At 37.1% G+C, this 27,201-nt stretch overlaps 1 protein-coding gene across 2 annotated transcripts in view; it reads left to right on the forward strand.

Annotated features, from left to right (window-relative positions):
* The window catches only part of camkva (CaM kinase-like vesicle-associated a), a 34,312-nt gene that overhangs the window by 1,838 nt on the left and 5,273 nt on the right, over window positions 1-27,201 (forward strand). Inside the window, exons 1-4 of one of the 2 annotated variants that reach the window (XM_067458506.1) lie at window positions 8,797-8,949; window positions 25,899-26,006; window positions 26,198-26,329; window positions 26,563-26,637. In XM_067458506.1, the coding sequence (XP_067314607.1) occupies window positions 25,912-26,006; window positions 26,198-26,329; window positions 26,563-26,637 (302 nt within the window). In that variant the 5' untranslated portion in view covers window positions 8,797-8,949; window positions 25,899-25,911. Of the gene's footprint in view, window positions 1-8,796; window positions 8,950-25,898; window positions 26,007-26,197; window positions 26,330-26,562; window positions 26,638-27,201 lie in introns of those variants that run through there. The other variant, XM_067458505.1, reaches the window with a different exon arrangement.

The following is a 27,201-nucleotide window of genomic DNA, read 5'->3' on the forward strand; positions in this document are numbered from 1 at the left end:
AAGCACAAAGAAGCCCGGACACAGTGTTTGTGTCAGTGTCTGTACAGTATGTGTGTGTGAATGCAACCCACGGGCTAAAACACCACCCACCACCTCTGTTCAAAACACCATCCTGTTCTTCAGAGCTCTTAGCAGGGCCGTCATCCCTTTATATAACATAACACCTGGCCCACCTCCACCCCCAGCCAACACCCGCACTGCACCAAAGGTGATGAACAAGAGCACCACCCTCCCCCTCCCCACTGCAGTTTCCCCAAAACTAAATCAAAACAATACACTTCTCTCTATAGCGATTCACTTGCCACAGTAGTCAGAGTTTAAAAAAACCTGTTGATCAGTGTTTTAGACAGAGGTTACCAAAAAATATAACCAAACAAAAATATAATTCAATGAATAGGTCTTTTCAATGTGCTCTTTTCCACCATTCAAGTGCTTGATACAGAAATATAGTGCTCAGAGTTTTGACTTTTTCAGGCATATGTTTCTTTTACATAACCGTCCATAAACAACCATTGAAAAGTTTGAGGACAGAATGTTTTTATATTTATATAAGTAAATATGTATTTATTAAGGTTGTGTAAAATTGATCAAAAGTTGCAGAAAATACATTTATAATTTACTAAATATTTAAATTTCAAATAAATGGCATTCTTATTTTGAATTTTTTATCTTAAAAAAAGAAACGTTCAAAAATAATAGTTGATAATAATAGTTTCTTGAGCACCAAATAAGCATATTACAGTTTTTCTCAGTTACTTTTGTACATTTCTTGAAACTTCCTTAAGATTTGCAAACCAGTCAGCGCATTTATCGAAACAATATGTCCAAACAGCACCACACAATGAATTACCTGCAAAAGCATGTACTTGCTTGAAATCCTTAGTTCATCTCTCAAAAGCAAGTATTTACATCAATGAACATACACTACTTTGCCAAATGTTTTGGGACGTCTGTCTTTTCATGCACATGAACTTTAATGACATCCCATTCCTAATCTGTTGGGTTTAATATGGAGTTGGCCCACCCTTTGCAGCTTTAACTCTTAGGAAGAGTTCACCGGGAAGGCCTCCAAAAGAGTTAGGAGTGTGTTTATGTGAATTTTTGTTTATTCTTCTAGAAGGGCACTGATGTTGGGCGAGAAGACCTAGCTCGCAGTCTCCGCTCTAATTCATCCTAAAGGTGATCTATCAGGTTGCAGTCAGGACTCCCTGCAGGCCAGTCAAGTTCCTCCACACCAGACTCACCCATTCATGTCTTTATGGCCCTTGCTTTGCGCACACTCATGTTGGAACATACCACTAACAATTGACCATAGAATATTTAGTATTGAGGACATTTCACAAATAGACTTATTGTACAGATGGCAATGGTAGCATTATTTAAAAAAACACGGTCCCATGATTGAAATCACTAAGCACCTGAAAGTGACCCATTCTTTTACAAATGTTTGTAGAAGCATTCTTCATGCCTAGGGGCTTGATCTTATACATCTGTGGCCATGGAAGTGCTGAATTCAATGATTTGGAGGGGTGTCCATATCAGTGCATGATAGTCAAAAAGCTTAGTCATGTTGTCAACATAACTGTATTCTGTTAGTATTTTCAGATGTAAACTATGGCTATGATTTTGATGACAGTGATTGAAAATTCACAAGACTGCACTCTATCTGTATGGCATATAGATATTTCAACAATCTCAAATAGTGGCCCTTATTTACTCAGAAACATGTCTATAATCTTTGCGTCTTCTACCTATTCCACTTTTTTCCCTTCGTACCCTTCCACCACACATTCTTTCTCATCTTCTTCTTCCCGGCTGTTGACCCTGTTTGTTTCCTTGTTGTTCTTCCATTATAAGAAACTATGACTGTATTGTATATCTATATATGCTTGCCAAATGAAGGTTCATGAGATGCGACTCAGAGAGCTATTTTAGAGAACTGGTTGTTCATTGTTTGATCTAGCCCTTTACATTTCCCTGCATTACTGAAATTCAAAATTCATCAGTTCGGGACACATTTACACACATACACAAAAAGTTTAATAGCAGATAATTGCACATAATCAATTGCATGACTGTACCAAAGCATTTGCAATCAAAATGGTGAGAAATTACTTTTATGATGTGCATAAGGGACTTGATGATGTGGAGGTTGAACAAGTATTGTCAGCTGTGATCTGAGAAATGCACCAAAGCGAATGAGAAAAACTGTAATGAATCATGCTACACTGAGGACCAATAAGAAATTGCCATTACAATAGTGCAATAGTGTGTGTGTGTGTGTGTGTGTGCGTGTGTGTAACTTAGCAGAAAATTATTGGCTGCATCCAAAATTGCATACTTCCCTATAGTATAGATGAAAAACAGTAATAAAGTGACATTTTTAGGTTAATTTAGCCACAATTTAATATTGCCTCTGTATATGGAGCTTTTTAGATGGATAGCAAGGTTTTTTATAATCTGCATTCTCTGACCCAGTTTGTTTGTTGGCTTCCATGGCTACAGTACACTGTCCTTTACATCAACTGGTGTCAAAATACTATTGAGTAAATTGAAAGTGGGCTGGATCACACAGACCAAAATAAAAACAGGCGTTCTGACACGGAGTGCACATTTTAAAGTAGAATAACTAGCTGTTGCATTTTGTTTCTTAGAAACATCAATGTGAACTTAAACAGTTTCCTAAATATCTGCAAACATATTATGGTATTTTTATGCTTTAGTACAGTAAAAAAAAAAAAACATCACAGATATGCTTTAATTCAATTATGGAACACCTGGAAGTAATTACATTAATTCATTTTTGGAGCAGTTTGGACTCTATGTAAAAGCATAGGTTGTATTTAAAATGTATATGAATAGTGCCAAATACCTTTTCAGAATGCATCAGTTAATCTGCTATTTTTCAACATACTAAAACGATATATTTTCTACTAGTATGCTTGCATCAGAAATAATTATAATGTTTAAAATGCGATAGAAATACAGTTTTAATTGTTAATGAAAAAAAAAAAAAAAAATCTAGCTTTAACACATGACTATATCGCGCTTAACAGTAGTCTCACTATATTGCCATAGCTGAGATGTTTGATGCGAAATCTCATATGTTTTTTTTCTGTCTAAATAAAAAAAACTCTAGTTGACACCAAATTCCCCGGAGCTGCTTCTAAGGATATAAACTAAGAGTATCAGTGTGTCTGTATGTGTGTGAATGACAGAAGAGAGATTAGAGTACAGAAAAATAACAGGACTGAATCTTCTAGCTGTTTCTGAGTGTTATGGGGGCCCATAAAACTTAGCATCACACGACACATGCCCTCATGACCTACATTCATGCCCCCAAGAGTGTCTCAATCTGTCCTGTCTCCTGACGGAAAAGACACTTTCAAAACTGATTACTTTATTTATCATGAATATGAGTGAGATGTAATGAACTATGTTTGTCAATTTTACATTTACATGTTATTTTATATGAAAACTACATATTAACAACTTTCACCTTTCTGGGTAAGGACAGTATTACTCCACTAGCATTAGAGATTGACTGTTGACTGTCTGTCCAATGGCAGATGTAAATGGGAATATAAAATGGAGATGTTAATTAATATTTCACCACTGACTCATTTTTCACTACCATCTAGAGATGCATTAGTCCATGCAGGTCTAATGGAGCTGGACTTATGGATATGGTTAGTGGATTTATTGGAGTCATTAGTTTCACACAAGTTCAAGGGATATGAAAGCACCACAGCTGCATAATATTTCCAGTAACAGAAGATAATGGTTCTCTTAGAAAGTCTATTTATTTTAGTTTTAACATCAGCTTGAGTCCTGTTTAACAGGATTTCATTGATCACAATATCTTTCTTTTTTAAATTTAGTGTTGGGCTTCATTCTGTCAAGAAGATCGAGGGCCTTTGTCTTTGTAAACTGGGTTTGATATTGTTTTTTAATCTATAATTTAGAATTAATTGTGTCTCTTTTTTGGTTTAGCCATTACTGTTATTTGAAAACAATGGTTTGGGTTAGCAGTGAGAATATGGAAGCCCAATGTTGTAATGTGGAAAGCTCGGAGGGATATGTTTTATTATATTACCAGAATTCAGGAAATATTGCTTGCTGCTAACATACCCATCACTGATTCCCAAAACTATTTCCAACTCCACAAGAGAGCAGTCTGATGTAAGACTTCCAAGTTAAAACTTGAGAATTTGAGACTTCTCTTGAGAAGTGATGTGGTTCTCTCACTGCAAGCTAATACTTGAAAAGCAGCCATAGAATAAAATAGAGCAACATCTTTGCTTTTATAGTCTGTTGGAATCCAGAAGCTATTGCTTTTCCCTCCTTTTTTGTTGCCTGGGAAACGGTGTTATCATGAGGCGGGTGCTTGTTGTTAAGTGATCCACCCTCAATGTTTTTCGGTGGAAGCATGCCCAGAACAGGCAGGAAATTAAGTTAACTGAGCAGCACTCTTTGTTCTGTGCAGTGGCATAACACGTTTTTCAGCAGTCTGTGAAAAATATTTTCTGAAAGTTATAAAGTCAGTCAAATATCATATTCTTCCTAGTACTGACGTCACGAAACAAAACCTTTTTATTTCCCAACTAATCCACATGAGCTACCTGTGAGATAATTATGACCCAATCAATTCCTAATGAATAACCATTTTATTTTATTAATTTATTTAGTTGGTTACTTAGTTAATTAGTCAGTATTTGCCCTGACACATACATATTTAGAGGAAGTGTTGCATTGCTCATTGCTTCATTTCATTTTCTTCAACTAATAGTTGCATTATCTTAAGTCTCAGCCTCAGACGTCACACCCACGGACTGTTGGCTCAACATCTGATGCATATGGGACACAAAATGGGAAACACTTTGGGAGTTTCAAAATCGTAATCTGATTGGATGAATTCTCCAGGATTTCTGGGAGACGTGTGTTGCGTTCTTTAACGGTCCACTTGGAAACAAAGCCGTTGTGTGTCGCCAAACCTCCTTATGGAAGAAGAAAGCCATCATGAGTGCTTATCAGACAGGACCAATTAAACACTGTTTTTTCAAAAGTATGTGTAGTTCACAGCACCATTGTTGTGTTAAACTTGCATGACATTCTTAAATTGAATTGCACGGCTGTCTTTTATTGTGGGACATCGACATTACTTTTTTTAATGTCCCTAAACATGATGCTGAAGAAAACAAATTAAGATTGGTTGCTTTACATGTCTGTCTGATGTCCTCTGGGGTGGTCCGTGACCAATGAAAGCTAGACTTACCGTCAGTCTGAAGTTATGGCTACGTAAGACAACATTATATTTATTAAAGGAATATTTGATGACAGGCAAATTTGCCCTTAAAGGCCACCTAAAAATGTAGATTGTTTGGCTCACCCTCATGTTGTACATAGAGCACTCAAATTTGGTAAACGGAAGCTCACGCATGCTTGCTTAATGCGAGAAACAGTGAGGTTCATTCTCACATCATACCAGCACGTTGAGATTTGTTCTCACACATCAAGCAAGTACGGTTGCGCTTCCCTTTACCATATTTGAGTGTTTACGTATGTTTACTGAACAATGTTTATATGTGAATAAAAGCCTAAATTTAAAAATTTTAAAGTTATCATGTCTTTTCAGAAGACTTGGATTAAACAATGAATGTTTTGAACTGTCACAGTTTTGGGTAAATTGACTTTCATTGGAGGGACAGAAATCTCTAAGATTTTACTAAAAATAGCATAATTTGTGCTTTGAAGATGATTGAAAGTCTTACGAGTATGGAACAACATGAGAGTGAGTAATTAATGTCAGAATTTTAATTTTTTGAAGGAACTGTCCCTTTTAAGTGTTTTGTCTTCTGCAGATAAAAAGCAAAGGAAACATGAAGAAACCCAACACTGAAACTAAGAAAAAGGGCTTAAAATATTTTTGATTGATTTGATATCTGTCACATTCTGTTGTCTCTGAATCTGAGCACAGTTGATCCAAACCCATCTGTCACAGGACAGATTTTAATCTAAGATTTAAATAATAATAATAATAAGTTTTATTTCTAAAACTCAAGTGATTCAAAAGACGCTCTAGCGACTGACGCTAGGGGTTGCAGCCTTTAGCCTCCTTAGAGTGTCCGACTCTCTGCGGGTTCGAGTTCAGCTTGGAGCGGATAGATATATATATAATAAGATATATATAAAATTAAATTAAATAAGATTTTAAGTTTTGATTTGAATGAGGATATAATAGAAGTGTCACAAAGAGTTTGAGGAAGAGAAGACATTTAAAAGTTAACAAGAGAATTGTATACTAAATGCAGACAGAAGCAGGTAGCCAATGTAGATTATAGAGCAAAATGGGATTTCTTGATTTGATTGATGACTGGCGGCAGAATTTTGAACATATTGTGGCCAGCCCAATAAAAAGTAAGTTACAGTAGTCAAGATGAGAGGTTATCAAAGCATGAATTAGAGTTTCAGTGGCCCTCATTTATCAAAAGTGCGTACGGCAAATTTCCAGCGTACACCCAAAACCACGGTGACTTTGAGATTTATCAATATGGACGTTGGCGTACGGCATGCTCAAATCCTATGCCAGCTCAGGAGGTGGTGTCCGTGTGTTTGGAGTTAGTGCGAAAATGCGCAGAAAAACAATTCCTAACACCACATAACGGACTGACAAAGATATGCTACATTATGACCCACTGTAAAACAACAACAACAACAACATAGTAATTATAAACTTCAGTGTTTGTAATTTTTGTCATTTTTGTGCAACATGGACTTCAATGTTTAATTTGTGTGAATTTACCAAAGCATTTGATTAGGCATGTTTTCTTCCAGTTGCGAGCCTGTGCGCTTTACCTGACGTTTCAGGGTTAGGCCTGGCAGCTGCGCACGGACTGGGACTGAAAATAATTCAGACTGACAAAATAATAAAAATGACATTCTTCTTCTTTTAAATAATAATAATAATAAAATAAATAAATAATAATAACAACATTCTTCTTCTAAATAACAATAAGCGTCATTAATAATAAAAATCATAATAATAATTAGAAGAAGAATCTTACAAATTGTCATGCAATTATTAATGTGAAGGATTGGTACTCCACATCACATCAGCATCACTATTGTACACCCCAATACATGTGATGTTGAGGGCTGCCACCCGCTCCTTGTTCGGTGTCAGCTGGAGGCTTGGATCCGGTGGGCCTCCCCCAGTCTAATTCCGGCTCCTCTTCAGTGCTGAGACGTGCCTCTTTGTGGCGATCTTTATATCTTACCACTTTTTTTTCACCTACAATAAACATCACTATTGGTCTATATTAAGCAATAAACCATTACCTCTGCTGAAGTGTGCTTCGCAACCCCCACATTATTAACAGTACCTGTAATTTGGGTCCATATTTTGTTTTTGTGGGCGCCTTTAATCCCACTCTTTTAACTCACAAATAAAACAATTTTGTTCTTGATCTCCACGTTGGAGAAGTTTCGCTTCTTTGCTTCTTTCGCTTCTTTCTTCCGTGTGTCCATGGCGTAAAATGAGGGCATGGGGGAGGCCGAGACTTGAATATATAGGGGCGTGTTCTAATGACAATCGTTTTCAGCTGTGGCCTTTATCAAGGGCAGGTGCGTACACCTGGATTTTAGAGGTGCGCTCAGCTTCATAAATCAGGAGGTAAGAGGAGTGTAAGCATAATCTTATGGCAACATATACACCCGTTTCTATGCAAGATTGATAAATAAGGGCTAGTATCTTTAGTGCAGGACTGAGAGCAGGTTGCAGTCAGGCAATATTGTGACGGTCATAGAATGCAGTCTTGTTAACTTATATGAGATTGAAATGTAAGAGATGGAATTAATATAGACCCATCAATAGATACATTCAGTTCAGACTTTTTTAAAAGAGATGGTGGGCCAAAAACATTAACCTTAGTTTTATCATTAATACGTTTTAGTAAGTTACTAGGTAACCAGATTTGAATGTTCAATAAGTCCAGCGTTAGAGCAGAGGCGGAGTCAGCTGATATGTAAATTTGTAAATATATAAAGTCATTGGCGCAACAATGATAGCTTACAACCTGACTATGGATAATGTGACCAAGAGGTAACAAATAAATATAGAACAAAAGTGGTCCAAGAACAGAGCCTTGAGGACACCTTGAGAGAGAGAGAGAACACAAAGAAGATTTGAAGTTATGGACGGTAATAAAAAATGACCCATCAGTGTGATGTGATATAAACCAAGACAAAGTACTACCCGTCATGCCGATAGCTGATAGCCGGAAGGTAAGTATGTGATGAGATACAGTGTCAAAGGCAGCTGTTAAGTCAAGCATGATGAGAACAGTAAGACAACCTGAGACAGCAGATATTAGGGGGGGCCTTACTAGTTTTTACCTATGCTGTTTCAGTGCTGTGGCCTGATTGAAAACCAGATTGATAGAGAACAAGAAGATTATTAGCAGAGAGATTGTAGCTATGGGGCAACTACTTTTTCATTTTGATCATAACTCAGTTGTAGTAACTGCACTTTTCCATTGTATGGCAGAGTAGTTCAGTTGGGATTTATTAAACACTCTCAAAAGGCATCTCCCACACCGGCCAAGGACACAAATCAAAAAGTTTTGGTAATATTCCTGACATACTTAGGGAGAGCTTTTCGTGCTGCACACTGACCAGCTCCCCTCCTCTTGAATCCACCAGCCCAACTACTGCTCTAAAGCAGCCGCACTGTACTGTACCACTGCATTTATGTATGACTGTAACCAAGGCAACAAACAACATAAGGAACAGAATGGACAGATTAGCCGACTGGGTGTGAAGCGAATCCAGGGTTCTTAATACGCAAAGAATTCCTCCAATTAGCCATTCCTCAGAGATACCACACAAGTGTTTTTGGGAAGGGACGGTTCTGACCGCAGCAGCTTGTAGCGTTGTGGAGGTATTAGACAGGTAAGATAAGATGCACTGCCCTCTTTGAAGGTTGTATTGTGCTCTTTGATGTTGTCTGTTGAGTCTCGGGAATGTTTTCACTCACACTCCTTATGACCGTTTACACTACAAAAAGTACAGTTGTACATTTTAGTATGGATAAAATGTGTAGTTGTTGTGTAGTGAGTTCCATCGTTTGTGTCAGAATTCTCCTTGGTGTAACATCAGAGGGAGTATTATTTTTTTATTTTTTGTGTGCGTGTCTTGGTGCTGTACGAAGCCATCTGGCACCTACTGTTTCACCACAGCTTGATAAGATTCACCCTTTGAAGAGACCTAAGAATCCTGCTGTCTGTTAGGCCTGTGGTGTCCATCTACAGACCTCTATCACCTGAAATCTGGTGTGTTGCATTATTTAAGTCATACGCAAGATGTGGTGTGTTTTTGACCAAACATGAAGAATTCAGTTCCGTGGACCTTGATTTTATTTATCTTCCATGATTTTTTGTTTGTTTGTTAGTGTAGGTTATATTAGCAATGTACTTGGCAAAGAACATGGATTTACACTTCTAAATTTGGTCAGTTCAAAGTCGCACCTTCCTCAGATCATTTGCTTTAAACATAATTTACACACCTTCTGGTGTCATGATGCTTTTGTTCTATTGTGGAACACAGGAAGATATTTTATCAAAATATATTGATGGTGTGTGTTCGTTCTAATTGGTTTATTTATTTATTTATTTGCTCATTTTTCTACAGTAAATTATGCATATTTGGCATTGACATTATAATCACAAATGATTTGCTTAAATCAGAAATCATAAGGAAGAGAGGAAGCTGCAAGTCTTTATGGAAGAAGTAATAATACTAGAAAATGGATGAAGTACAATAACTGATTTTCTTGGAAGTGACTTTCCAATTCACATCTCACTGGACTATGGAGGAGTCTTTAGAAGAAAACTGAAACATTTCTTTATATTTCGTAAAGAAAGTTCTACCAAGGTTATTTTCCAGCTCTTTTTGAAACACTTAAAATGTTTAATTTAATACTCCTTAAATCATTCTGACAAGTTCTCAGAAATGGAAAAAAGGAGAGACTGCACATTGTGAATTTGGCTATATTTTATTTCACAAAATCTTTGTGAGGAATATTGTTGTGAATATAATACGGTGAATAACAGTAGATAATATGGTAAATAACACTAAATGTTATAAGTGTTATTTGCGATGCTGAAAACGATAAACAGTTTAGTTGAATTGTGAGCTCACTGTAAATGAGACCTCTGTGCTCTGAATGTAGATTAGTTGGGGTCATATAGGGTTTATGCAAATTTCATTCCTCATGCGTTATGTAAATTAGTGAGGTATTTGTATTATTGATATTGTTGGTAATAAAGATTATTACCATAAAGATTGTAAGTCTCAGGTCTTAAATAATGTCCATCATCAGTTCAGTATGACAATTTGACTTTGGAAAGCACAAGAATAGCATCAAAAGGCCTATGCCTGACTTTCTGTTAGATGCTCTTCATGTTTGTTTTTTTGATAAAATATTTCTAAAGCCATTTTATAACTGTAAACCATCCTACACAGATTTATGTATTTAATAAATAGTTTTGTGGGTCATTCAAATGAGTATAATCAATAATTTTCTTTTAGACTCAGATGCAGCTTTTAAGTTGCAGTTTAATTTTTCTTGAGGTTTTTAGATGCCTCAGGCTATTAAACATGACGAATTTGGGCTTGATTAAAAGTTAATCAATTTTGAACCTCCCGACAGTTTTGCGTGTTGAAAGGGAAGAGTGTAGAAATGTGTTGTGTATGTAAGCCTGATTGTACGTCATCCCAGCTTGAGTTAAATTTTGTAATGATTTAAAGGAACTTAAATCAAACCCTACACAACTACCACTTTAACACTTCAAAAAGTTCATAAAGAGATTCATATGAATCAAGCAGTTTCGTTCACATTTTCTGAAGAAACACAACGAATATGCTTAAGCTTCTGTTTATCATAACTAATGTGTGGATTGATGAATGTTTATATGTGAATAAAAAGCATAAATTCAATCTGTTCATCATAAAGTGTCTCTTCAGAAAATTTGAACTCATCCGTTCAATTAACATGGATTAGGATTAGGATTTGGGCCTGTTTACACCTGGTCATGCGTTTTCTCTGATCAGATAGCTATCCGATAGTGAAAAGACCAAGTGTAAATGACTTGCCTAAACGCATTTAAGACAGATTTAAGTCCGATCTCTCAAACCACTTCAGGAGGTGGTCTGGGCCGCATACCATGATGAAACTGAACAAGTCTAAATGCATCTGGTTGTTGTAATCACATGTAAATTTTACTCCTCCCCAAAAAAATGCTCAAAAATAAACATGAGAGCATGTTATAGGCTAAGGCTATATGTCATTATATAGCCACACTAGCCAGATATAAAAAACCTGAATAATCTTTGTGTTGCCGCGCTCACTAGTATTGCTGTGTTTAGATTTTGAAATTAGCTGATGATTAATAAAATGCAGCTCATATCTGTTGTTTTCGTTGATGTGAACTCCATTAAATCTGCATATAGCATGGGAATTGGAGATTGGATTTATATCCGTTTCGTGGAGATGCATTTAAGTGAGCAAGTGTAAATGAAATCGTTTTGATAAATCGGATAGCTGTAAAAATGCATGAAGTGACCAGGTGTCAACCAGGTGTAAACCAGGTGTAAACAGGCCAAAATTGGTAGTTACGTAGCTGTTTATTGAGGGACAGAGAGCTCTCAGATTTAATCAAAAAGATATTAATTTGTCTTATGAAGATGAAAGAAAGTCTTATGAGTTTGGAATGACATAAGGGCGAGATTAAAGGTGCACTATGCAACTTTCCGTCAACTGGAGGGCACCTATTCCAAACAAAGGCGTAGTTTGATGACGCCAAGTTTGAGTGCAGCATCTTGGGAAATGGGGTCTTCACCTCACAGCCGGTGGAAAATAGGACTCGGCAGAAACCATGTTGATGGATGCGGTTATTAACGTTACTGTAGTGTGAAGCAGAGCAGGACCGAGTGACGTGGAGCTGAGCACGGCCGCTGGAGCGATTGTTAAACAAACACGCGGCTCGTGAGCACCGGGACTTTTATTATGAAAGGATGGGACGGGACACAGTTGCCGGGCGCCTGCACTATTTCCAGTAAAGGTAAAGCAGCTCTGTTTATCATATTAGATACATTTAAGTGTGTTTAAAATGATATGACGTTACTCTGTGCGTTCGCTCAGTACTGCTGTGACACTTGTTCACACTGCTAAGAGAAAAGCGCTTCTGCAGAATAAAGCTGAAGGTAACACAGATATGACGCGATTGACAGGCGACTCCCTCAAACGCAATGCTGACACGTCCCGGTTCCTTGGTTAAAATAGCAATTTTCTCACAATTTACAAATAGTTGGAAACATTTGGGGTATTGTAGGTACTCAACTGAACAAAATATATAACACTGGCCTAGCAGTTTTTGGATATTTTACTGCAAAAATACTACATGACAGATTGTTCATTTTTAGGTGAACTATCCCTTTAACTTATATAAAAGCTTCAACTAAGAAAAGTCAATTACTGTTCAAAAAGTGTTTATGTAATGCCCATGATCACATACAGTCACCCTTTGTGGGGCAGTTCCTTTGTGTTTAATCAAACCTCAGCTTTCATGGCCAGAGTACATTTACAACACACAGTTTAATGCTATGATTGTGCCAAATGAGAGACAAACAACATGATGCACCATCAATTAGATTACTAAGTACACATTTCTAAAAATAAATTCATCCATATGAATGTTTTGATAAATAATGTCTGTCTCCATTTGTTGACTCACAGCTAATTGACGTTATGTCTCTTCATTTGTTTGATTGCTGCAAGAGCGTGCGTTTTTTTTAGGTAAGAGGAGAATAAAATGCTTGTTATGGCCGATGGAGGCTTGATGGCCAATTTAGAGTATTAAATGCTCAAATGGCAAAATGCTTTGCTAATTGAACTCAGACACACATAATGGAATTACAGGACAAATTGTAACTGGGTTATTATAAGACATTAACGTATATCTTTCTCTATACAAAAAGTATGTAAATTTACTTTCATAGATGTATAGATTCTTCATTAGTGCCTGCACAGATCGGTCGAATGAGGCGCCAGTTTGACCTTATCAGAGGGAAGTAATAGCGGATGGGAACACTAGATGAGATTTGTCAGGATATGAGGTTAAAAAACAAACAAATATTATTCAGTTTCTCACAGAAGCCGATCGGTTTCGTGTCTTAAGACGAAAGTGTCGTCACGAGCAGCAGGGTTTTTTTGTGCATGTTCCCGAAGCATGTTTTTTTGTTTGTTTGTTATGCTCTCATAGAATTGTTACCTATTCACCCCATTATATTACTGGCACACAACAACGGTTGGAGTTAAAAATCTTCATTTGTGTTCCACTGAAGAAACAAACACACCTACATGTTGGATGCACTGGGGGTAAACAGATCAACATCAAATTTTCATTTTTGGGTGAACTATCCCTTTAACAAATTAAACCTTATTGTAAAGTGTTACCGAAATCTCTGACTTGATGTCTTGGCAAATCTGAGTTCAGCTTGTTGAGATCTCTAATTGAATCTCTCGAGTAGGTGCATGTGTCATATGACATTCTTTTTCTGAAGAGAAATATCTGAGACACACAAGACAAAAGTCTACATTTGCTTTAAATTTAATCTCATTGCTGTCTGGGCCAGATCTCATCTGTGTTTTATCTTTAATGAGTGTGACTGGTAAAACAGTCGAGGTAAACTTATGACAGCACACGAATGAATCCAAACATCATTCTTTGTTTGAATGGTGCTGGTCCTGAAACAATTCCAAAATCTTATTTGATGTTAAGCTCAAAAGGCAGTTAGAACACTATATAGCTTTGCAGGATTTCTTATAGAAAAGGCTGAGTGACAGCAAATGTAGACACGGCTGGCAGCTCTGCAAGAGAGAGAGACAAACAATGCCCAAGGCTTCAAACTGAATGTTCAGCTTTACAGAGCACAGACAGCTTTCACGTCGAAGAGACACATGCGCACGCATAAATACTAAGGCTGGATTGCATAATTTATCAGAAACAAGGTAAAAGGGTCATACTGTGTCAATTGTTTTCTAACACATGAATACAAAAGACTAACATCACCCACAATTTAGATGAATGTATTTGTAATATCTCCCTGCTAGTTGGAGCTTGAGTATTTCTTCAGCTAGAAACATTTAGATGAGTTTTCAATTTTACAAATTTGCTCAAAATGGGAATGAATTTCCCTGATGTGCTTGCATCTGCCTTTTCCTAACTTCTGCTGTCAAAGAAAAAGTGCAGCTGCCATTGAGACAAAATAATCGTCCTATGTTTATTGTGCTACCTAATGGACATTCCATAAGACTTAATGTTGTAATGTAATGATTGCATTTTTACATGCACCCCAGATGGGATGAGCCTTTCATGAAAAATAGAGATAAATCACAAATCAAAGTTCTTAATATCTCAGCTGTGTCTCGTAGATAACAGTGAGTTCAAATGGAGAGAGAATTTAGTTTTTGCGATCAAAGGTCATAGATTTTTAGTATGAACTCAAACATTTCTTAATAAATTCTTCCAAGATTATCTGGGCTATGCTTTCCGAATTAATTTGGTCGCTCTATATATTTTAGTTTCACATAACAAGATAATGGTGATATTTAACCCTGTAAAGCTTGGCACATTAAATACGTTTTTAATGTAATACTTTGCCACAATATCAAAAAGTTAGCATATTTTAGTATTATATTTGATAGATCAGGCTTTTTTTTGGCTTAGTATGATATAGTAAGAATATGGAGGTCATACTGGAGGAAAAAAAAACACCTTATTCAGAAAACCCCAAAAGAGCACCATAGTTTTTATAGCGGGGGCAAAACATATGTGATGCAATACAATACAATGATGAGTGTATGAATGTATGAAAGAAACATCCCTTAAACCTAAACGTATACCTCGAGTCATTTATTATAAACAATATAACAAGAAAAAATTGTTAAAGCATCTCTTTTTTTTTTTTTTTTGCGCAACAACAATTCATTCTCAGATGATTCAATAAGGGCAATTCACCTTAATTCATCAAAGTAGCTATACACATAGTGATGATGTTATGTTTCACTTATAATTACTGCAGGCATAAAACAAAACAATACATAAGTATCATCTGCAAAACTTGGAATGCCTCAACAATCTACTGCAGAGCAAGTACACTTTTAAAAATAATGTGTTGACTCAACAGTTTGCATCATTTTTTTTATATAACTTGAATTTAAATTCAACCAAAAAGCTACACTGAGTTAGAGGAAATTAATAATTAGTAGCATAAAGACACATTTTTAAGTTGATTACTCAAAAAAAGTCGCTCCAACTACTAGACACTGTCAAAAAAAGAGTACAGAATTTTACCTTTTAAGGTACGAGTGGACGTCACTGGGGTGGTACCCTTAAGGGTACATTTTTGTACCTCAAAGTCAGGGGTAGGTAAGTTCAGTCCTAGAGAGTTGATGTCCTCCAGAGTTTAGCTCCAACCCTACTAAGCCACCACAGTATAAAAATTATTGCTCCCAACATGCATTGCAGCATTAATTATCTCAGCATTTTTGAGATTCATATGCTGATTCTTGATAGCTGTGTGTGTGTCTAAACTTTCCCCCTCTTAGAAAGCTTTTAAAAACTCAAAATTTATAATGTCTGTGGCAAGAAAGTAATGTTTAGTCAGACTTTTTTCTTCATGATTTAGTTTTGGCTTCTTTTGTTTTGAACATGTAACAAACTCTACATAAAAATCCAAGTCAAACTGCCTAACTAAAGCAAACACTAATCACCATAATGGTGACCAAACTTTTTCAATAACACATCAAAAGCTAAACCTGTTCTCAATAAGAGCTTCTATAGATGTATTTCAGGGTTGGAACTAAACTCTGCCGGACAGCGGCTCACTAGGACCGAACTGAGTAAAACAATGGTATATTTGTACCCAAAGGACCAATTGTGTACCTTAAAAGGTACAGTTATACATTTTGTTCCCCAAGGAACAAAATTGCACCTCCACTGTACCTTTTTTTCTGAGAGTGGAGTTGTAGCCCTGGAACCAGTTAATCTTTTCTATTTCAGTTCAAATCAACAGCAATCATATGCCAACGTAACTTATTTAACATGTTTATTTAATGAACAAGTAAGATATTATTTGTCAATGGCATTAGCACAGTCATTGCTTATAGAGTTGATGTAGTGTTTGTCTTTATGTATCTTCTCTTGGCACAACTCCTGGTAACCTAAAAAATTTCAATATTATAGAAACCCTTTTAAATGTCAAACAAAACAGAGTTAAACATTAACAGGTCTTTCCCTTTACTTAAAACAAATAAATTAATACTTAATTTCAACATTTATTCTCCCCAACCAGTCCTATGCAAAGCCTGCTGGGAACTAGAACACTGCCTAATAATAACACTGTTTTTCTTAGAGTTCCTATTATTATTATTATTTTATTTTATTCATGACTGTTCGGGCACTTTTGGGGCCCTTAACATGTTTGAAAACTTGTGAAATTTTGCACATCGATTGGAATGTGCGGCCATCGGGGCCAGGCTGAAGATGGTATATGTAGGGGCCAGGCTATAAGATGGTATAAACATGGGCGGCAGTGGCTCAGTGGTTCATGTAGATTGTCTACAAACCGGAAGGTTGGTGGTTCAATCCCCGGTTCCACCTGACCAAGTGTCGAAGTGTCCATGAGCAAGACACCTAACCCCAGCTGCTCCCGACGAGCTGGATGGCGCCTTACATGGTTGACACCGCCGTTGGTGTATGAATGGGTGAATGTGAGGCAAAATGTAAAGCGCTTTGGATAAAAGCGCTATATAAATGCAGTCCATTTACCATATGTCTATATGTCTTGGTCTATAAATCAAACACACTTGCACATGCATATATGAAACTCGGTACACATAGAGCTCATCAGGCCGAACAACTTTTGTGCTCTAAGTTATGCGTCAGCCCAACAGGAACTGAGCTATTATGTGTTGTTCGGAAAACACATCTGTAAAAAAATGTAATATACTCCTCCTAGACGATTGACCCGATCAGCGCTAAATTTGGTCAGCATGAAGTCAATAATAATGCATTTTATGTAACAGTGCCTTTTGAAACACCCAAGGTCACTTTACAAGTAAACAAGCAATAACAATAGGAATAAATAAATCAACACACTTAAAACACACATGCATCATAGAGACTGAAAAATAAGTAGTAAATCATAAAAAAGCCTAAAAGGTAGGTCTTAAGACGAGATTGTAGACTGTGAATATTATGGATATCGAGAGAGAGAAAGAGTTCCACAGGCGAGGGGCCGCATGGCTAAAAGTTCTTGCTCCTAGGGCTGTGTTGAAAAAAATCGATTCACCAATTCTGAATCGATTTTCATATTAATTTCTAAAGAGAGATCCGTAACTCAGAGGATCGATTTAATAATAGGCCTACATTTTCCCAGTGAATTTTAATTTGCCGCGTCATTGAATTCACGCATGCGCGCAAGGTGGAAGGACATTAAAACAACGAGCTTTGAAAACTCCAGAACCGCCGCGGACGGAGAATACTAGAGTAGGTAAACAAACTCAAGCCGAAGCTCTCGTCACTATACCGCCACCACTGTGCTGAAGAAGTTTTCCTCACTCTTCCTTAGGGCTGCACGTTTTCAAGTTTTTCATTAACCGTTAACCGAGGCCCTTAGCGGTTAATACTCGGTTAACCATAGTGTGCGTCAGGGTTATTTTTAGTTTATTAATTTGACGACCGCCATCTCCGTAGTGAACGCGCCTATAGAGAGAAATGCACATCATGGATTACATAATCAGAGTAGCCTATTTCTTTTCGTTTTAAAATGTTAAAAGACATTTCAAGCTTTCTTAAGATATATTTCATGTCTGTGAGTCATACGCTGATTTTCGTTAAATTAGGATGAGATGTTCAAGCATCTGTGGACTCGTTCCTTCAGCTCTGGCCATCTTGCTTTCAGTCCGCGATTAGCTTTTTTTGTTTTCTTCATTGCAGTTAAAGTAACCTCTGGTTTTCTCTAGTCATTCACAAGTTTCTCACTTCAAACTTTCTTTCTTCTGATCAGTTATGTACAGCGCGCGCGGCTTCCGCTCTGCTTCTGCCCTAATGCGACTTTTAGTCCAGTGCGACTTATGTTATTTTCCTCTTCATGACGCATTTTTTGACTGATGCGACTCATACTCCGGAGCGACTTATAGCCTGAAAATGCGGTAAGCACTGCATTGCAATACTTGCATTTTGCCCCGTCACTCTCATTTTTAAAGTGCTCCCACGCTTTCTTTGCCCGCTTCATTGCCCGCTTAGAAAGCTGGTCATGACTTCTTCTTGTGGATATTACAAATGTCTGGGAGCGCTCTGGCGGTCTCTAGGGGTGAAAAATATATTACAACTAAATTCAAAGCACGTCATTGATGCCACTTAACCGAGCAAAATGTTTCACTCGGTTACGCAATTTTTAACGGTTAATCAGTTAATCGGTTAACCATGGACACCCTCTTCTCTCGTTACCACGACGGACAGAGAATACTAGATACTAGAATACTAATACTATCTAAATCTCAAAGATCGGATCGGATCGAATAATGATAATCGATTCAAGATCTTGAGAATCAGAATCGAATCGATTCTTGAAATTTGAATCGAAACCCAGCCCTACTTGCTCCCATGGTCTTTAAGCGTACATGTGGTAAGACGAGAGAGTGTGAGTGAGGATCGTAAAGTGCGTGAAGGAGTGTAAATATGATGAAGATCAGTAAGATGTGGAGGAGCGAGACTGTGAAGTGCCTTGAATGTGAGAAGCGGGATTTTAAAGTCAAGTCTATATTTTACTGGTAGTCAGTGAAGTCGCTGGAGAGTTGGTGAAATGTGCATGGTAGAAAGGGTTCTAGAACACGAGCCACAGAGTTCTGAACCAGCTGAAGTTTATGGAGAAGTTTGGATGGAAGACCAGTAAGAAGAGCATTGCAGTAATCAATACATGAAGTTACCAGTGCATTAATGAGAATTGCAGTATTGTAAGTCAAGACAATTTTATTAAGTTACTACAACCATTTTTTTTAAAGAAGCCATTTAAACCAGGCATTTTACTTTAAATTACAGACGATATTAAGTTGATGTAATGATCATTATTATTATGTCAACAGAACTCTATAAAATGATGTTTGCAGCTTAAAAGGTTTAATTTTTTTAAACAATAAATAAGAATTTTTAACTTGCAAACTTTCATTTATTTAAGTTGTGGTAAAAGGTAAACACTTGTTTGAATGGTGTACTGTATGCAATCAAATAATACACTGTCACTTGATGGTGGATATGCTGAAGAAGCTGTCAGCAATCAAAATATTGATTTCGAAGACATTGAGAACGAAAGTTTTGAGAATATGGTTGAGATCGTGAATATGACCCAGATGCTTAATGTACTGGGGAAATGTTCTGATGATGACAGTGAAGATAGTAAAACATTTGCTCAAATTGAACCCTTTCAAGTTCCAAAAAGGTAATGAAATGTGCTTCATTTTATTCTTTTGTAGTCGTTATTAAATGATCAGGAGAGTTTTATATATTGTGGAATCCACGATGTTCGATATATATCTGAGTTATAAAGACCCAAATATAATGATTGGTGAAACATTCATACTATGTTGTATCATTTATTATACTCGCATCTTAATTGCTTATGCAAAACGTTAACATCATTACTAAATACTTCAGTCCCAGGTAGGTTTTTACACCTCTCTTCTGTCCTCTGAACTGATCTGTCTTTTAAAGCACCTCTCTCCCCTCATTACCATGCAAATATTGGCCTTGCAAAGCCAGTGTCTCCTGCAATCATCGGGGCCAAGGCAAGATTAATTAGAGACCTTAGTGCTCCTCTGACGGGCAAAGCAAACAGCCTCTCTCTCAGCCTGTAATTTATGTAATGCCTCCTTTACTGTGGATATCAGGAATGGCCTTTTTTTTGGTTGATACTCCGTTGCTGGGTGGTAATGATGCTTCAGTCTGCTCTCCTGCCTTTTCTGGACTATTCTGGGAGAGTGGAGGAGAGAAAATAGGATGTTTTTGTACTGTAACATCAAACAAAGAGTTTCAGAGTAAGTTCAAGCCCAGCAGAGTTCAGAGGCGTGCAGTGCATGTGAACTATTGTGCAGGTTTTTGTCTCGGTTCTTTGTTAATGTTGAAAGCCTGAAGGCTTTCGAGACAAAATCCTGTCACATTATCCGGTGGAGCTTCAGTGTGATTGAGGACTGTCATGGTGTTTGGCAAATTGTTGGGTCAGACCCGAGTAGCGGTGCAATTGTACTGCCAGCCTGATGTGTAATTGCTTGTTTGTGTGAGTCCTTTTTGTCGTTTGTTTCAGTATGTTATACTGCAATAAATAATAGCTGTCCTCCCAGCTCTCAAAACAGTAAAGTGACATTTTTAGAAGAGTCACCAATTTGGAGAGTCTATTCAGGCTCTTCAAAGAAGATTAAACTAACGGAGTATCACATGATGTGCTGCATAAGGGGAATTTAACACTGGTAGGGGACTTTTGGGCTCTGCGTGTGATGCATTTAGATTTGAGCACTTTGTTCTTCTTTGGTTGTTTCACTAGTTCACTGGTTAATTTTAATGCAAAACGCTCTAGGGTTTATTACCCAAGGAATAAAACTCCAGGAAAAAAGTGCACATTAAAGCAAGTACAAACACGAAGGGAAAATGCTAAGCTATCATGCGTTCTAGTGGTACACACACACACACACACACACACACACACACACACACACACACACACACACACACACACACACACACACACACACACACACACACACACACACACACACACACACACACACACACACACACACACACACACACACTTGTTTTTGTAAAATGTGGGGACATTCCATAGGTGTAATGGTTTTTATAATGTACAAACCATATTTTCTATCCCCCTACACTGCCCACTGTAATATTATCTATCTAAAAACTACAGTGCCTTGCGAAAGTATTCAGCCCCCTTGAACTTTGCAACCGTTTGCCACATTTCAGGCTTCAAACATAATGTTATAAAACTGTATTTTTTTGTGAGGAATCAACAACAAGTGGGACAATCATGAAGTGGAACGAAATGTATTGGATTTTTCAAACTTTTTTAACAAATCAAAAACTGAAAAATTGGGCGTGCAAAATTATTCGGCGCCCTAAAGTTAATACTTTGTAGCGCCACCTTTTGCTGCGATTACAGCTGTAAGTGGCTTGGGGTATGTCTCTATCAGTTTTGCACATCGAGAGACTGAGATTTTTGCCCATTCCTCCTTGCAGAACAGCTCGAGCTCAGTGAGGTTGGATGGAGAGTGTTTATGAACAACAGTTTTCAGTTCTTTCCACAGATTCTCGATTGGATTCAGGTCTGGACTTTGACTTGGCCATTCTAACACCTGGATATGTTTATTTTTGAACCATTCCATTGTAGATTTTGCTTTATGATTTGGATCATTGTCTTGTTGGGGGACAAATCTCCATCCCAGTCTCAGGTCTTTTACAGACTCCATTAGGTTTTCTTCCAAAATGTTCCTGTATTTGGCTTCATCCATCTTCTCTGTCCCTGCTGAAGAAAAGCAGGCCCAAACCATGATGCTGCCACCACCATGTTTGACAGTGGGGATGGTGTGTTCAGGGTGATGAGCTGTGTTGCTTTTACGCCTAACATAAATTTTTACATTGTTGCCAAAAAGTTCACCTTCTTCCACATGTTTAGTGTGCCTCCCAGGTGGCTTGTGGCAATCTTTAAACTATACTTTTTATGGATATCTTTAAGAAATGGCTTTCTTCTTGCCACTCTTCCATAAAGGCCAGATTTGTGCAGTATACGACTGATTGTTGTCCTATGGACAGAGTCTCCCACCTCAGCTGTAGATCTCTGCAGTTCCTCCAGAGGGATCATGGGCTGCATCTCTGATCAGTCTTCTCCTTGTATGAGCTGAAAGTTTAGAGGGACGGCCAGGTCTTGGTAGATTTGCAGTGGTCTGATACTTCTTTCATTTCAATATTATCGCTTGCACAGTGTTCCTTGTTATTTTTAAAGCTTGGGAAATCTTTTTATATCCAAATCCGGCTTTAAACTTCTCCACAACAGTATATCGGACCTGCCTGGTGTGTATCTTGTTCTTCATGATGCTCTCTGCGCTTATTCTATTAGTCTTTTAGGTCAGCATTGGATCATTCAGAGATCCTCACTGAATTTCTGGAGAGAGTTTGCTGCACTGAAAGTAAAGGGGCCGAATAATTTTGCACGCCCAATTTTTCAGTTTTTGATTTGTAAAAAAAAAAAAGTTTGAAATATCCAATAAATTTCATTCCACTTCATGATTATGTCCCACTTGTTGTTGATTCTTCACAAAAATCCTTCAAACATCATTTCGACAGCTTCATGGCTTTTGTTGAAACTACAGATCAAACTTTTTTTTTATTCCCTCCCATGAACAGTTGGTTTAGCAGAGAGTTGGTGACAAAATCATAAGTGCATTATGGGTTTTAAAGGTTTTGGCAAAAAGAAACCGTACAGCCCTTTTTCTTTGTTTTCCCTAGTCATGTAGCACCGATGTAATTTTTTTTTGCGTTTCTGCATAGCCAAGTTTTATTAAAATCTCATTTTGCCAGCAGTGAATTCCACCTTTAAAGGCACTAAAAATGAAAATTGTTATAATTTACATTTTTACTTCTTTTATGTACGACAGCAGAAATACTCTCATTCAGGTTTCAGGGTGAGTAGCCTAAATAATGACAGAATTATGTAAACTACCAATAATATATGTTTTATTTTGATGGGACCCAATTTCACTCATCATTTGGTATCCTAATGCACATACATTAAGTCTGATCAGTGAATGTTGTTTTCAACTATCTGATGTCGCTTCGGTCTTAAAGCTTGCTCTCAGATCTGTCATAAATAAGCATGATTATTGCATGTTCAAAGAATCTGAATTGGTTAGAGCTACTTCCTGCCGCAAGTGGAAATTGTCACTTTTGGAATAAATTGTAGGCATTAATCATGTGTGGTTATGAGTGTGCTGTCTGCCAAATATCTCTCTCCCCCTCTTTCTCACTGACTTTTTTCTCGCTCTCAGATAAATGAGAATTTATTCCTCGTCTTTGAGTTCTGGCGTAGACAGAAGATGTGCAGGGTCGCGGAGCTCACTCGCAGCTCAATGGAAGAAGAAAAAAGAAACAACTGCATGCATTTTAATTGTCAATGAATGAATGTGGAGTGGCATCTCAAGGCTTCACAGCAAAAACTCTCTTCATAATTTATTTAATTCACACCATCATCAACACATCAGCGGCTTTTCAAAACATGCACAATTAAAATGTGCACTCAAAGGGCGGATAGAAGACAAAACATCTCTAATCATCATTTCATCAACGATATTGTGCATTGAGAGGCTGATAGTTTGCTTGGTAATGTTGAACATGTGAGGTACAGGAGGATTAGAATGATGCAGCAGTGTCTACAACATTATTATTGCTCCGGAGGTTTTTGCTATATTGTTGTACATATACGACACCGTTCAAACATTTGTGGTCATAAGTCTCTTATGCTCAGCAAGGCTGTATTTATTTGATCAAATACACTAATATGTGCAAGTGCTAAAATATTTGTTTCCTATTCAAATATTTTTTGACCACAAACTTTTGAACTGTGTTGTACTATGTTAGCATGCCTGGTATGATTGGAACCCAAAATTCACTTTTACATGATTTGAACACAAATGTGTAGGCAGAGTGTGTACACAACCACCCTATAATGAAGAAAATCCATTTACTCCTTGTTTTAAAACCCCATGAATCATAAGTAGTGTCTCAGAATAAGGCCGGTTTTACACTGTACGCGTTAGCAGAGCGTAAGCAGCGTGCATTTTTTTCGGTGCCCATGTTAACAGATAAGAGCATTCACACCGCACACAGAGCGCTGTTCACACTGAATTAAAGCCACAGTGCATAGTTCTTGATCAAAACTGACCTGATTAACATGAAAAACAACAAATTTCACCATAAAATCATGTAATGTTGTTCCGTGTGTTTCACTATCACCACATTACATCCTGCGCTGTAAAAAAATAAAATAAAATATATGAAAATACATCACTGCCAGAATTTTTTGCCCAAGCTTCAAAGACCCGTTTAAATGATTAAAAATAGAGGCATATCTTTACTTTTAGGTTACTTTAATCATGTAAACTACCTACATAGAGCAAGTTATACACTTCATTGGGTTTCTATATGGAACCATAGGGTTCTTTACTACACTCCAAATAACCTTTTATGCTAAAAATGTTGTATAAAGACAAGAAATAACACTTTTTGTCACAAAGGTTCTTTACGCTATTATTCATTCATACATTACATTATTCTGCAACATTTTGTAGTTGTAATTAAATTATTGTTTATTAAACTGGTGTAGTAACTTAATATCACATTTTAATCATGCTGATTTTTGGAGGAGAAAAACTGAAATTGCACTCTTCGTGTGATATTGATTAACTACATAAAATGAGATAAATATATACATTTTCTAACCCCCATATCTTGAATTTTGTGATCATTCACATGCATGTATAAATGCATTTGAATATACTGAATAATGCAGTGAAATGTTTGTCAATAATATGAAATATTTAATCCAGAAAAGACAAAACAAATGATATTGAATGAACCCCTAAAAGGTTCCATATAGAACCTTTTTTCCTACAAAGAACCCTTAAAATGATTCTATATAGAACCTTTTAGGCATTCCAAATATGTAGTGCCGATAGAACCTTTTCTTCTAAGAGTGTATGCATATGTGTTTGGGACAATGGGAACAGTCGCATTCTCAAAAGATATATGATGCTTGTGTGAAAGCACAACAGGCGCAAACTGCTCCTGCTCTCAATACTGCTTTTGCGCTGTCATTACACTGATTGCGCATAATGTGAAACCAGCGTAAGCCATTTGCAGTTTATATGCAATGTGACATCTCAAATGATTAGGCCCCACCCACGACTGCTGACAGACTCTGCCCTATTAGCACAGACGCCGCCCTGAGTGAGCTGTACACAGTCCTTCATGTTTATCTCCTCACCAGAGCATTTAACAAGTAATAAATGTATTCTCATTAAAGGTACTAAAGTTCAATTAAGGGTGGTGTTATTTGGTTCATATTAACAGTTGAAGCGCAATAAGATGTGAAAGAGAGCTTAATTTAATACTCATGTCGCGCGTGCATGCTTCAGATGTGTGCGCTCAGAAAACCATATATCAGAAGTTTAGACTAAAATGGCCGTAAAACAGATGCAGGAATACATTTTCATGATGAAGAAGAACTTTAATGTCACGTGAGCATGACCGTGTTAGAGATGATAATCAAAACCTAAAAGATGTTTGACTTTTTGGCCAGTATCCAAGGGTTGATCTGTACAGGCTCCGCCCTCTTCTGGGGAGCAGCAACTCATTTGCATTTAAAGATACATGCACGAAAACAGCATGTTTTTCCTTCCAAACTAAAATGGGCATTTACAATGTGGTTCAATAAATGCTCTGTGAGATAGTTTGAGCTGAAACTTTACAGACACATTCTGGGGACACCTTAGACTTATATTACATCTTGAAAAAATGGGCATAACAGGTCTCCTTTAAAAAGAACCTAAGCATAAGTGCTGTTCTTTCAAAGCTGTTAAATAATTGTAATGTTATTTTAAGGTACATATAATAAAACATTTAAAAAATATATATTATGTTAGTGTTTGCACTGCATGGTTTGAAATCATTCATACCTTTTGAAAAACCATGATTTTTTTGTTTGTTTTCCAGGGCAGGAGCAGCCATGCCATTTGGCTGTTTGACTCTGGGAGAGAAGAAGGACTACAACAGTCCTTCAGAGGTCACAGATAAATATGACCTGGGACAAGTAGTGAAATCGTGAGTATATATCTATGGTTTAGTTCTTCGTTTATAGTAATCTTTCTGTGAAAATTGTACACTTGTGAAATGCTCCTTTTTTGCACTTGTTTTTTCTTCATTACATTTTTTGACAAGTTTTAAATTAGACTTTGAAGCCCATATTTTCAATCTTGACTCAATTGCACTGTTTATTGTCTGTGTTTTACTAGGGAGGAGTTTTGTGAAATCTTCAGGGCGAAGGACAAGAACACACTGAAAATGTACACCTGTAAAAAGTTCCTGAAGAAAGACGGGAGAAAAGTACGGAAAGCAGCCAAAAACGAGATCCTCATCTTAAAAATGTACGTTTTCAGTGCAGGTTATTTACATGTTCCACATTTTGGTGAAGAAAGGTGCTTGCAGATGGTGCTCAGTGCTGAAATTGGTTTAACAAAAGTAGCAGAATGCAGTCGACTCTTTACCATGCAAATGGTTTTATTTTTGCAGATAGTCATGATTTCCTTTCAGTTTCTAGCCTGCTTCCTTTCACAGTGTCACAGTTTTTCTCTTGCTTTCTCTCTGTCTCTCCCCGCAGGGTGAAGCATCATAACATCCTCCAGCTGGTAGATGTCTTTGAGACGAGAAAAGAGTACTTCCTCTTTCTGGAGCTGTAAGTGCTTTGGGATTTTTGTGTGTGCATGAGTGAGAAAAAGAAAATACAAGAACGCGAATGAATAGTATTTGCTTCCATTGTGATTAGATTTGAAAGAAATAGTTGAACCAAAATGAAAATTCTTGTATTATTTACTCACGCTCATTTTGTTCGAAAACCATGTTACTTTCTTTCTCCTGTGGAACACACACACACACACACACACACACACACACACACAAACACACACACACACACACACACACACACACACACACACACACACACACACACACACACACACACACACACACACAGGTTTCCATATTTTATGGGGACTTCCCATAGACGTAATGATTTTTTTAATACTGTACAAACTGTATATTCTATTCCCCTACACTAAATCTACACATCACAGAAACTTTGTACATTTTTATAACTTTTGTAATTTATTTAGTATGATATATAAGCTGTTTTCCTCATGGAGACAAAAAGTCCCCTTAAGAAGTAAGATACAAAGCTGTACTTTAGGGTACTGCCCCAGTGACAGTGTTGTACTAATATATATATAATATATAATAT

This window comes from Pseudorasbora parva, chromosome 12 (genome assembly GCF_024679245.1).
Source record: "Pseudorasbora parva isolate DD20220531a chromosome 12, ASM2467924v1, whole genome shotgun sequence".
Lineage (NCBI taxonomy): Eukaryota > Metazoa > Chordata > Actinopteri > Cypriniformes > Gobionidae > Pseudorasbora > Pseudorasbora parva.